Here is a 13,712-nt window from a genome sequence, read left to right on the forward strand (position 1 = left end):
AAGTATATATTTAAATTATGTCAGAAAAAATGTTATAAAATCTTTTTGGTATATAAACATTGTATTTTGAGAAATAACGGGTTTCGTGTTGTCTTTTCAAATTTCTCTACTTCATTGTAATATGTGTTCGCTCCATATATATATAATCACTTCTCTCTTAAGTTTTTATATTCATTACCAAAAAATAGTCATTCATAAACTCCGTTTACCAAACAATTTTCGAAAGGAATAAAAACATTTCAGCAATTTATTTCAATGATTTTGATGGCCAAAAAATATGCTTCTTTTTAATTCTTCTCTGTGAAACTGACGATAATTTCCCTGAGTGCGTGTTATCAGATGTATTGACAGAATTGTAAGAGCGTCGGAAAAAGTGTATTTGTGACATTTCTTCTGGTTCTCTTCGTCCTGTGTTCAAATCTCGCGAAAGTCAGTTTTGCCTTTCATCACTCTGCGATCGATTATTTTCGTTTTGTTTCAAGATACATCTTGCGAAACTCGAGGATGCATCATCAGTGATGTTTCTGGGATGTAATGGAGTTTCGGATCTTTCACCATTAGACTTCCTCACCCAGTTGACCCAGCTTGCATTCTAGTAACAGCAAACCACTGGTCTACCCTTTTTAATCCAGAACTATCTAGTAGTCGCTTTTTCTGCAGTTTCAGAAATGGAATTTATTGCCCTTCTCTTTGTTTCACTAATAATTCTAAGCCCAGTCACAGCTTTGCAGAATGAATGACCCCGTATATTGTCCCACCTTCTCCAGGATCCTTGTTGTCTTTCATCCTTCTGCAATCGATTAAAATAAAGTACTCGTCAGCAATGCTTCTTTTTCATACTAAAAGTTACTATAGATACACCCAAAATACTTTAGCCAACACTGAGTTCATTAATTAATCAATTAATAGATACACGAGACAGTCGCAGGCGTCTGTCTTGTGTACGGTGACAGTGAGGTTGTATAGAAACAAAACAGACTTCTACGACTGTCTCCTGTATCGAGTAATTAATTTACGAACTCAATATTGGCTAAAATAATCGAGTTGATGGTATCGACTAAGCTGCTGCCCTTAAAATTGCTGACCTTGTGCCTAAATAAAGACAAATTGTTAATCTTCAGATTAGTTGGATCCACCAGATGTATTCGAGCCGTGACCATCTAGTTTTATTTTATTTTATTTTTCTCTTATATAGGGATAATAGCGTACAATGACTTGCGAGAGATTTGGCTGTTATTTCTAGCAGAAAGTACAACCCACAAGTAGTGTAGTATTTCTCTCGCATGCACACTGACAAAAGTCTTATGATATAAGAGAGAGAGAGATTGTTTAATCCTTCAGACCTGATCCAGTCACTCATTACAGAAATGCATAACTATGGAGTTAGAATAGTTTTTCTTAGTACATGTGTAACCCCCCGCCCCCCTCGCGTCTTTAATACACTTGTCACCCAACCTTGCTAACTCCTGTTTAAAATTACTATGACAACTACCCACCTGTGAACCACACAAAAATACAACTCTATGTGGTCACGTACCGTCTGCTAGATACGACAGTCAACAGTGAAGGATATAACAGGTCTTCAAAAGTGAAGGAAACACACCCATGCCCGAAAATAAGATCTGGTCACCTTCGTCAGCGTTGGTCAGGGGCCAAACACACCTTTTTGACTCCTTCTCCTCCCACTTCATCGTTCTTATTTTTCCTTTGCTTCCTCTTCTCTTACCCTTTTCTTCCCATTTCGTCGTTGTTTTTTCTCTTCTTCCTCCCTTCTCTTCTCTTACTCGTTTCATTTACTCTTTTTTCTCCTCTTTTCACCCTCTCCTATATCTTTCTCCTCCCCTTCTTCCCTATTCTTTCCATTTTTCTCCCACTTGTTCTTTTCCTCCTCCTGTTCCATCCTCTCTCTTTCTCTCTGTTTCTCTTTTTCCCATTCATTCTTTATTTCCTCCTCCTCTGTCTTATTCCTTATTTCTCTTCTCTCACTCTCTTTCTCTTTACTGTTGTTCTCTTCCTTTCACTTCTTTCTCTTCCTCACTAATTTTCCTTTCTCTCTCGTAATCTTCTTCCCCCTCTTCCTTCGCCTCCGACACGCACTAGCTGATCTATCTCCATCCGTGCGAGAACTGGGTCAGAACAAACCACCGTCACCACTATACTCGTTATCACCGACAACACCACCACAACTGCTACTATCCATTCTACCCCTCTCCCACCTCACCTCACCATCAACTAAGCCGACTCAGTTTCACTACTATTACTACTAACAGAGCAAGTGGTTGTCTCCTGCACTGACCACTCTCACTCAAGTCTACACTCAATCTTCTCATCCTATCACTCTTACGATAAATGTAAGAAGCAGAGAAAATGAAGAGCTGAGATAGAGAGAGGGTTCTCTTATGCTATGTCATCTTCCACTTCCTCTCTCTTAGTCTTTCTCTTCTCGACACCTGTCCTCTCTCCCTTTTCAACCCCTCTTCCTTCTCCTCGTGCCTACTTCTTACTCCCCCCCTCCGTACTGCTTTCTAATCTCTCTCTCTCTCTCTTCCTCAACGCTTTCCTTTTTACCTCTTTCTACTACGTCTTTCTAGCTCTCCGTCATCCCTCTCATCTTCCCATTAATATTACAGTCTCTCTCTCCCTCCACCAACACCCCCATCGCATTCACTGCCTCTAGATGGCGTAAAGATTCCTGCAAAAGGAGGGGACAGGGTTACCGCAAAATAAAAAAAACATTTTTATTATAATTATAAACACTATAATTAATTATTTTTGTTTTCTACGAAGACTTGGTTTTTTTTCTGGATTTGCCTTGCTTCGTCTTCCTGCGATAACCGTATGTGTGTGTTTGTTTATTTTTGTTCCCCTCCCCCCACTTTCATTCACTTTTCTACTTAAGAACTATGTTTAAAATTGCAATTAAAGGCCGAAAAATAATTAACAATTATATAAATATATCTCTTTTAATTTATTGTTTTATTTCGTTACTGTAATAATGCGGGGGGGGTATGAGGAAGACGTTGCGTGTGAGAGGAGTGTAGCGTATTTTATTCAAATGAAAGAAGACGCAAACCAAATTTTTATATATCCAGTGGAGTTGTGAGGGAAGAAAAATAGAGACAGAGAAGAAGAGATTGTAACTGCTAGTGTTTATTGTGTGTGAATATATATAGAGACAGAGAGAAAGAGACAAAGAGACAGACAGACAGAAAACACCTAGTGTTTAATTGTTATATTATTACTATTATAATATAGCGAGAGAAGTGTATGAGCTTGTGTTTCATATATATATATATATATATATATATATATATATATATATATATATATGAAATATCGATACAAGGATGTATGTATGTCTATATGCATCTTGGAGCGGCACGTGTAAATTCGATAGATAGATAATGTGTGAGTGGTGCGCCTGTTTTGCAACAGAAACGACAGTTGCAGCCACGTCTTGGTGAAGTTTGTCGGGGAAATTATTAAGAAGTAGAAGTAAAAGAGAGGAACTAGAAGGGGAAGAAAAAGGAAGGAGAAGCAGAATTAGAAGGTTGAAGGAAAAGAAGAACGAAGAAGAAGCCAAAAAAAAAATCAGTATTACAAGGTTGCAGCAGAAGAAAGAGAGGAGAATTTGGCAAAATCCGAGCGACGATATGGGACCATATTATCAATATATTATTACCTGAGAGAAGTTAGAAAATGTCTGTCTTTGCTGACAGCAACGATGTAGTTGGCAATTCTGCGTGAGTACACAGGCATTCTTAGATACTTATAATTAATTCCTTAATTATTTATTGTTCTAATATTAATGTTGTTGTTGTTGTTATTTTAAACCGTGGAAAGCAGCCAGAATATTTCATTACTGTCATCTTCTCTGGATTAGTGTTATTGTTTATTAAAAGATTATTCGCTTCCTTCGCCTTCATACACTTTTGTCTCTCTTCCTCTCCCGTCTATCTTTCTATTTATTTATCTCTCTATCGTTTATCCATCTTTATACCTATATATTTATCTTTCATTCTCCCTAAATATATATATATATATATATATAGACACTAACAAACACAGGCAATATTAGACAATATAGGTGATATTACATATAATGTATATATGTCAGTAATATGTCTTAATAACACGTACATAGTTACTTGTTTATAGAGTAATAAATTAAGCCCATCGGTTAGCATATAAACATACACACCTACATACACACACACTATGTAGGTGTGTGTGTGTGTGTATATGTGTGTATATACATATATAGGAACTGTGTTTATAATTGTGGATATTTCAAATGTATGCGTATATATTGTATAATATCTAGGTAGTCTACATATAACGTTTGTGTAAATATAAATGTAAATATAAATTCTATACCGTCAACCCCATCAGATCTACACAGACATTGGATGAGAAAGACTATTTACCTTTGTGAATGTCAATGAATTTTGTAGTTGAAACATCTTTAATAGACTTACAGTCAATCGTTTCAACGTGTGTGTGTGTGTGTGTTCGATTTTGGTGTCATTATTACAAACCATTCAAGTTTGCGTGTCACCTCTTTGATTGAATTCTTGTTCGGTTTTTTATGTCCTTTTCTTAAATAATCCTTATTAAGTTTTCAATTCAGATAAATTTTATGTGTGTGTGTTTGGAATGAAAGAAATATAAATTGAATGAAATGCGTACGTTTTTGTATGCATATATATATTTATGAAATAATTACATATGTGTATATATACAAATTAATTGTATGTATGTAATTAAATATATTATGGGTTAATCTATGATCGATAAAAATCCCCCGACATATATGTTTACATGCTTGGATAAAGCGAAAGCTATAATGGAGAGAGCTGAGAATACGTTGATGATGATGATGATGATGATGAAAGTAGAAATGTGACACTGATTCACATGTCTACTCTCCCACCAGCCCCCTGTCTCTCTCTTTCTCTCGTATACTCTCTCTTTCTTTCTGGTATTCTGGTACTCTTTTCTCTCTATCTCTTTCTGTCAGTAGCTTTCACTTTGTAACATGTAAACACAACAGTTTGTGTGATATGACAATGTGTTTGTGTCTGTGTACGTGTGTACGCGTGCGCGCACGCGTGTAATGACTGTTATAGATGTATGTATACAGATATGTTTTGTGTTTATATAAAAACGTGTGTGTGTGTGTGCGGACCGATCGATAGATAGACAGAAATGAGTGTATGCGTATATGGAACTTACATAATATAAGGTTTGCGAACCGATTAAAATCTCGGTAATTTTTATTGTAAGATCGCCTTTTTGTTTAGTTATTTACTGACTTGGACAGTGTGTATGCATGAAATATATATACATATATATATATATATATATATATATAGGAGAGAGAGTCCTTCCTGTCAAGTGTAGTGTTTCCTCAATTTTCGTGTATGTGTGTGTACATACATACATACATACATAAGCATAACTTTAATGAAAATGTATACTGTTTAGCCCCAGGCTAACTGATCCACCAGATCTATGATCAAAACCCTTTCAGTTGCGACCATTATGCCTTATGCATTATGTGTATTAGAAAACAGTAGTCCCTCTCTTGGAGTGTAAATTATAATTTGAGGGCGACTTCATTGTTACTTAAAGAGGTGGAAATGGTCTTACAGGAAAGAAGGGTCAGTCCGACCATGCGAACATTATCTTAATTCACCAACGAACTAGCTAGAAATAGCAGCCAAATCTCTCTTGGGTCGTACACTACTATAATATTTAATAAGTGCACAGTAGCTCATACAATCTCCTAAATACTGCTAAAAAAAGATGAGATGGTCGCAGCTGGAACGCCTTTGATGATATGTCAAGGGTCAATGATGACCTGTAGCTAAACAGCAACAACTGTTTAAGTTGTCTAATGTGTGAAGCCAGATCGAACAAGCGATCCAACCGTGACCGTCTCTATTTTTATGTTTTTGCTCGCAATGGGTGCATCTACGGGCACATTATAGAATGTTTACCTTAAGATATGATTTAACTGTTATTTCTAAAAGGCCGATTGACCATGCAAAGGTTCTATCCTTTGCGATAGTATAGTTTAACCCCCAGGTCAGCCAGAACCACTTGGTGGACCTATCAAGGTCAAAGACATAGCCCCTTCCTCCAGACCTAACCAATACAAACACAAATGATCGCGATGTGTCCTTTAAGTTGACCCCGCGTCGGCCCTGATTGAGCAGAGCAATGAATCAAAGGCTTCTCAGCCATGACCACCTCAGTGTTCGTCTCGGGCATTATGTATGTAGTACTATATTACCAATATGTCCTGACTTATTTTCTAGGTATACTGTAACTTAGAGGGCAATATCCAATCAGTGTTTCCTAGGTATAGTAGGCGATTTAGTTGCTATTTTTAGCTTGTCATGTGCCTATATATATTTCTTGTTGTTGTTCAGCTCCAGAAAAGTAAAGAACCTATAACAAAAAAATAAATAAAATGTCCTTTCACTTTTAAAGCAGTAGGGTGTGGTTGTGAGAAATTTGATTGTTATTACTAGCAGGTTGAGCGACCATGTAAAGTTTCCTTTCTCTATTGGCTCAATTAAATACCAGTTATATACTAGGGTTGATCTAATGGCGTGTACAGCCTTCTTCCTCTAATATTTATGGCTCTTGTGCCTCTCGTAGAAATCAATAAATTGCGGAACTTCGCCATAACAGTGTGTAATAGTTTCTCCTTAATGGCTGACTGATGATGTTAGTGGGGGTAGAAGAGGGGGCATGACTGGACCCTAATCTATAAAGATCGATACATATACAGACATGTTGTGCGTGTGCAGGGGGACGAGGTAGGGAGGACTGGTGATAGAGCAGGAATGTTTTAATGGAGTCAAACAAAATTATGGTTGGCAACTGCGTGTGTATGTGGTTCTAGGTTTGTGTGTGTGTGTGTGTGTGTGTGTGTAGTATGTATGAGTGTGTGTGTGTATATATATATATGTGTGTGTGTGTGTGTGTGTGTAGTCTAGAAATGAGTCAGAAAAAGCAGGCACTGATATTGGTTATATAGAATGGGTATATATTATCATTATTGTTGTTGTTATTTATTACTATTGTTATTGTCGTTATATATAAATATAAAAATATATAGTCGTTTTCATACAGGGGTTATCTCAACCCCTATGTGGATCTGACTGATAAAGTGGCTGATAGAATATATTAAATCTATTAAGTGTGTGTGTATATATATTTATAAATACATACATTTATGTATATACACACATACCCGTTATATATATATATATATATATATATATATATATATATATATACATACATACATGCACGTGAATGTATGCATTGTATGTATATACATATATACACATGAATATAAGTGTGTCTGTCTGCATATCTGTATGTGTGTATCCCCAGTCTTTCAATGACATAATAGTATGTGTCTGCACCACTCACTTTGTTATTGCTTAGCCTGTCTGCCTTTACCTTTAAGGTCTTGAAAGGCAAACATGAGTTGAGCTACTGTCATCACCTCAATAAACCACATCAATAGCTGTTGTTATTGCTGTATGTCGATATTGTTGATGGAGTCAGTCATAATGGTGGTGGCTGTAGTGGAGGATTTACAATGTGAGTTTTCATAACTAGATAGGTGAACTGCATTGGCTAACAACAACAACAACCTGATACTGTTTTTCATATCTCTTAGTCTTTTCTCCTCTCTCTCCCGCCCTTTTTTTTCGTTATCTCTCCAAAACAGGTACACTGTCTTTCTTGTCTACACATACACATCTACATGCACAAGCACACTCAAACTCGTGTGTATATATTTATATGTATACACATACATGTGTGTGCAAGCGTGCATGTATATATGTGTGTGTGTATACTAACACACACACACACACACACACACACACACAGTCCATCATCAACAGATCTTGAAATTTGTTTAGAAACAAATTTCATAAGTAAAATCAGGTTACGAAAAACAGTAGTAAACATCCTTGATGATGATAATAATAATAATAATAATAATAATAATAATAATAATAATAATAATAATCCTTTCTACTATAGGCACAAGGCCTGAAATTCAGAGGAGGGCACTAGTCGATTACATCAACCCCAGTGTTTCATTGGCACTTAATTTATTAACCTCGAAAGGATGAAAGGCAAAGTCGACCTCAGCAGAATTTGGACTCAGAACGAAATAATAATGACGATAATAATAATAATAAATTGTTTCTAATTTAACCACAAGAGGTGGTTTGTCTATGCCAATGGACCTCACCCATTTTTTGCCAATAGATCCCTTTGAGTCCTATTTTACTCAGGTTTACCTCCTTAGCCATAATCATTCTACTGTATTTTTATGATTAAATAGTATTAGGAATTGTATTAAAAAGTTAACATATTTTGTGTATTGTAGAAGTATAAGCAATCTTTTACACATTAATTTTAACAGCAAAATCTTATATGGACCATGAATGAGAACCAGTGGTCTACACCAGGCCTGGCCAACTCGAATTACATTGCAGGCCACGTCAATTGCAGAAAGATTTTTGAGGGCCGCTTGTATACTTGAGCACTGCTGACAGAATTGAAAGCATTTTGTTTTCTCATGCTATTATTACAATAATGAATGAATGATTGTTGATTCAGCATGAAATATTATTGTTGAAAAACCAGTAGTATCTTTCTTTTTTCACAATCTTTAATTTTTGATAAAGATTTTTAAATGTTTCTTTAAATAAACCCATTTCAAGAAAGTATCAGGTGGACTGTAAGATAAATGTCTGCGGCCCGCAGGCCTCAGGTTGGCCAGGCCTGGTCTACACCATTGACACCAGTAGCAAACTTGTACTTCATTCTATTGAGCTCAAAAAGTTAAGTTGATCTCAGTGGTTAACAACAACAACAATAGTAACAATAATAATAATGGTTTCAAATTTTGGTACAAGTCCAGCAATTTCGGGGGAGAGGTTAAGTCGATTACATCGAACTCAGTTGTTAAACTGGTACATTATTTTATCGACCCTGAAAGGATGAAAGGCAAAATTGACTTTGGCAGAATTTGAACTCAGAGTGCAAAGGCAAGAGCAGCAATTTTGATGGTAGGGGATTAGTTAATACCATTGACCCTAATACTTGACTGGTACTTTATTTTATGTACCACAGACAAATGAAAGGCAAAAATTGATCCCCCCCCCCCCTACAGCAAGATTTGAACTCAGAATTTAAAGAGTTAGAAGAAATACTACAAGACATTTTGTTCAGCACTCTAACAATTCTGCCATGCCACTACCCTAAATAATAATGATGATTCTTTCTACTGTAGGTAGAAATTTGTACCTGAAATTTTGGGGGAGTATGTTCATTGACAACATCAACCCCAGTGTTCAACAGGTACTTACTTTATCAGCCCCAAAAGGATGAAAGGTCAAGTCAACCTCAGTAGAATTCAGAGCATAAAGTTGGAAGAAATGCTGCTATGCATTTTTCCTAGTGTGGTAATGATTCTATCAACTCATTACCTTAATAGTAATGATGATGATGATGATGATGATGATATGCTAGAATTTGCTTCTTGCTTAATCCTGTCTTGATCAACATTTTGTTGTTGTTTAGTCCCAGACCAACCTTGATCCAGCAGACCTTTAGTTAAAGGTGTTGCACCTACAATGATCTACATGTGTTTATTTTTAATTATAATCAGTGTTTGTGTATTTAGGACTGCATTATATAATGTGCCCTTTTTATGTAGACAGTATGGTGTTGATCTGAGAGGGATTTGACTATTATATCTAGCAGGTAAGTACATAGAAATTATAAATATTTTTGCCCTCTTAGCAGTTTTTCTCCACCTGAGGTCTGGTCCAAACTGAATTTCAAGCACCCTAACTCAACTCTGTGTCTAACAACAGAAGTTGCTAAGTCAAAAGTTTACTAAGACCTGTCTCAGTTAATGCATGTTCCAGTTGATCCCTGGTACAACTGACAAGGCCTTTGTGTGTCCTCAGTTTCAGCAGGATGCCCTTTAATGTCTCCAGTCTCAGCAACAATGGTTCCAGTTACAAAATAAACAAAAGAGATGGTGAGTGGACAACTTTGAAGGGCTGGGGGGGGGTCAATGTTTAGTATGAATGGCCAGTTAGTTTGAATCTGAATGAGCTTTGGTTGTTCAAGTCAAACAGTGAGATAGAAATTACTAAGTTGTCAGAATTATAATAGCAATAATGTTGATGTTGTCATGGTTGTAGCCTCAGTTTTTGTTCTGATCAACAATAACCTTGTAGACTTACAATGCTATACATCCACTACTACTACAACATCCAAAACAATACTACTTCAGCACTAACCCTAACTACACTAAACTCTCCCACTCACTCAACTCTAACACAACTCATAAAAATATCAGCATCATCATCCTTATTAACCCCAAACATGTTGTAAACCTTCAGACTATCAGAGGTATATACAGACATAGTACTCCTGCCTTACTTTTGTCATCACCACCAGAAGTATGTTCAGACAGGGTCCATCTATCCTACCTTTTGTTGCAGACATGTAAACTGGGTATAAACTGACATACTCTGTTGTGGACATTATCGGGTGCATGGACTAACATACTCTCCACTGTTCTATCTCTGTTGTAGACACTACCATTGGTATAGACAGACATACTCTCCTGTCCTACCACTGCTGTGTTCACCATCAGAGGTATGTTCAGAGTCCATCTGCTCTACGACACAGCCAGGGGTGTGTACAAACATAAATAAATAATAAATAGAAATAATATTGTAGAACAATGAAATAAGAACTAGGACCCCTAAAATGGGGTGGGGGTACCACATAGGCTTAGTCAGGACACCCTATCCACAACTTCAAATTATCCTTATACAAGTACTTCTCTCAGTCATTGCTGAGTGAGGGAACCCCACATAAGCTCTGGTTATCCTGATACACCAGGAACAAGTACAGTCTCCCAGTCCTTGCCACCAACCTGCAGTCATGTAGTTTGCATGGGCCCATTTTACTACTCCCATCCACATTCCATTAAGTTCCCCTCTATTATCACAATCCTTTGTAAGTGTTACTTAAAGAAATTGATAAGGGTTTACTGGATACAAAAAGCTTTCTCCTCAAACTCCTCAACTATGTGCATGACATAATTTCATTTATCATAGCCCTTCCTGTTCTTCTTTGCCTGAGGAAGGTTGTAGGGATGATCTTCACTATGGACTCAACTAACAGCTGGATCCATTCCACACATGATAACTGATGTTCAACAGACACCTACAAATAACACTATGTAACAAAACTTTTATTTTTATTAAAAATTTTTTTTTTTTTTTGTCTTTGGTCAGTAAGTGTTATTTCCTGTTTGCTTCTATCCAGAAATCAAAGGAAATGACCACTATTTCCTTCAAAATTTACTTTTATGACCAGGACATCAATTTTTTCCATTACATTTCAGACAGATTCAGCACTGAGTTTCCAAAGCAGAAAATATCTTTATAGTAAATATTCTGCTCAGTACCACAGATTTATTTGTCAGTTGCTTGACCTTAGCCACTTGAGCATGTCCTTTAGTGGCTGACAATATGTGCATCTCTGATCATAAGCAGGAGTAGTGTTAGAGCATCATAGCCATGTGTTGAGAGGGATTCTCTGGAGTTTGAATAAATGTAACAAAAGCAAAGTTTGAAGGAAATATTTGCCATTTTTCATACTTTCTAGAGGTAAATAAATAAGAAATAACAGTTGCTACCCAAGGACAAAAATCATGTAATCAATGTACAGGTACCAATGACATTGTGCCAGACAGTTTCACCACCTGGAATGCATCTTGGGTTTAGCTGCTGACAGTATAGCAAACCTATGGAATTTATCTAAAACAGACAAAGTCCTTGTGAAGCATTGCTAGATCCAGAACTTTTCAAAATTGTCCTTTCTAACTTGAAAGTCCAACAAAAGATACTTCTTCAACTGTCCTTGTCAACACCCAGAATAACTTACACTTTCCATTAACCTATATAGAATGTGAGGATTGACTTTCCACTGACCATATTGTCAAATTTCTAAACTGTAGAGGATTTTGCAACATTCCAGATGCCAGAAACATATCTTCTGTCTCTGTTTGACCTAGGACTGCGGCATGGTCAAAAAAATTAGCTGCAGTTAGCCTTTATTTATAGCACATATATCTGTTCAGTGTTATTGCATACAACTCTCTACAGATATATCAACCACAGTACCTACCTGTACACCATCATCCACAGCATCCTAAGATTATTTTAGAGTGACCATTGGCAGCAGAATGGATCCCCATCCATCAGAAACGTCCCTTCCATAAAAAATGAAATTATATATGCTCTGATTTGGTTGTCTTTGCTAGAACAAGGTTTGACAGTCAGATGTTAGTACACTGTCAATGTAATGTAGACATAAAACACTTCCACCTTTTTCAGGTACAGCTTCTTCTAAAGCCATACCTCCCTTTATAGGTTTTCTCTACCTAAGGTATGGTCCAAACTGGACTTAACTGGACAGTGTCTAGCAACAGAAGCTGCTGTTCTTCACAAACTTTCCTCTCCAGCTGCTAAGTAAACAAGTTCACTGACATGCCTCAGTTAATGCATATTCCAGTTAAACTCTGTTATTGCTGACAAGGCCTTCCTGTGTCGCCAATTTGAGCAAGCTTCTTAATGTCTCCAATCTCAGTAACAATAACTCCAGTTACAAAACACAGAAAAGATGAAAAATGAACATCTTTGATAGACCGAGGAAGATAATATTTAGTGTAGGCAGCTACTTAGTTTAGATCTGAGTGAGCTTTGGCTGCTATTTTTCACAGGTCAAGCAACCATATAGAAATTACCAAAAATTGGAAGTGCTCTGAAGGTATTGCAGTTGTGTTCTGGGGTGTTCTTTCATAGGTGTATTTTAGTTGTGTTCTGGGGATGTTGTTCTGTGTGTGTTATTGTTGTGTTCTGTGCAATGTCTCAGTCTTTGAAAAAGTGCTCAGGCAAAGGCATGAAATATTAAAAATCTAGTCTTGTCACAGTGTTAGTCATGAAAGAAGAGTTAGATATAAATAGCTACATGGGTAGATTGACAAACAGATCGCAGATGTAGATGACCAGGCACTTAATTCTAGAGACCCAGGCAAGCATGGAAAAATAGATGTTAAATGATGATGATGATGGTGATATATAAATATATATATATTACATCTGTGTTTACAAATCTAATGAAAAAGTACTCTATACACAGTTTTCTTATTAAAACTGGAGTAATAACAGTGTAATATCTCTGATTTTAATATATGTATGTATGTGTGTATATATGTATGTATATGTATATAGCGAAATCGTGATGGCACCAGTACCAGTAAATCACTAAGAGCACTGTCCAAGCGTGATCGTTTCCAGAGCACCAGCTGTCTGGCTTTCGTGCCGGTGGCACGTAAATAGCACCATTTGAGTGTGACCGTTACCAACGTCGCCTTCCTGGCACTTGTGCCAGTGGCACGTGAAAAGACATTCGAGCGAGTTCGTTGCCAGTCCCGCTGGACTGGTTCCTGTGCGGGTGGCACGTAAAATACACCATTTCGAGCATGGCCGTTGCCAGTACCCCCTGACTGGCCTTTGTGCCGGTGGCACGTAAAAGCACCCACTACACTCTCTGAGTGGTTGGCATTAGGAAGGGCA

General features: G+C 37.0%; 1 protein-coding gene across 3 annotated transcripts in view; it reads left to right on the top strand.

Annotated features, from left to right (window-relative positions):
• LOC106876158 (GRAM domain-containing protein 2B) overlaps positions 1–13,712 on the top strand; it is a 224,170-nt gene that overhangs the window by 123,467 nt on the left and 86,991 nt on the right. Inside the window, exon 1 of one of the 3 annotated variants that reach the window (XM_014924584.2) lies at positions 2,685–3,743. The exons of the other annotated variants lie outside the window; for them this stretch is intronic. Within the exon in view, the coding sequence (XP_014780070.2) occupies positions 3,700–3,743 (44 nt within the window). The 5' untranslated portion in view covers positions 2,685–3,699. Of the gene's footprint in view, positions 1–2,684; positions 3,744–13,712 lie in introns of those variants that run through there. 3 annotated transcript variants of the gene reach the window in all.

Source organism: Octopus bimaculoides, chromosome 17, assembly GCF_001194135.2.
Source record: "Octopus bimaculoides isolate UCB-OBI-ISO-001 chromosome 17, ASM119413v2, whole genome shotgun sequence".
Taxonomy (NCBI): Eukaryota; Metazoa; Mollusca; class Cephalopoda; order Octopoda; family Octopodidae; genus Octopus; species Octopus bimaculoides.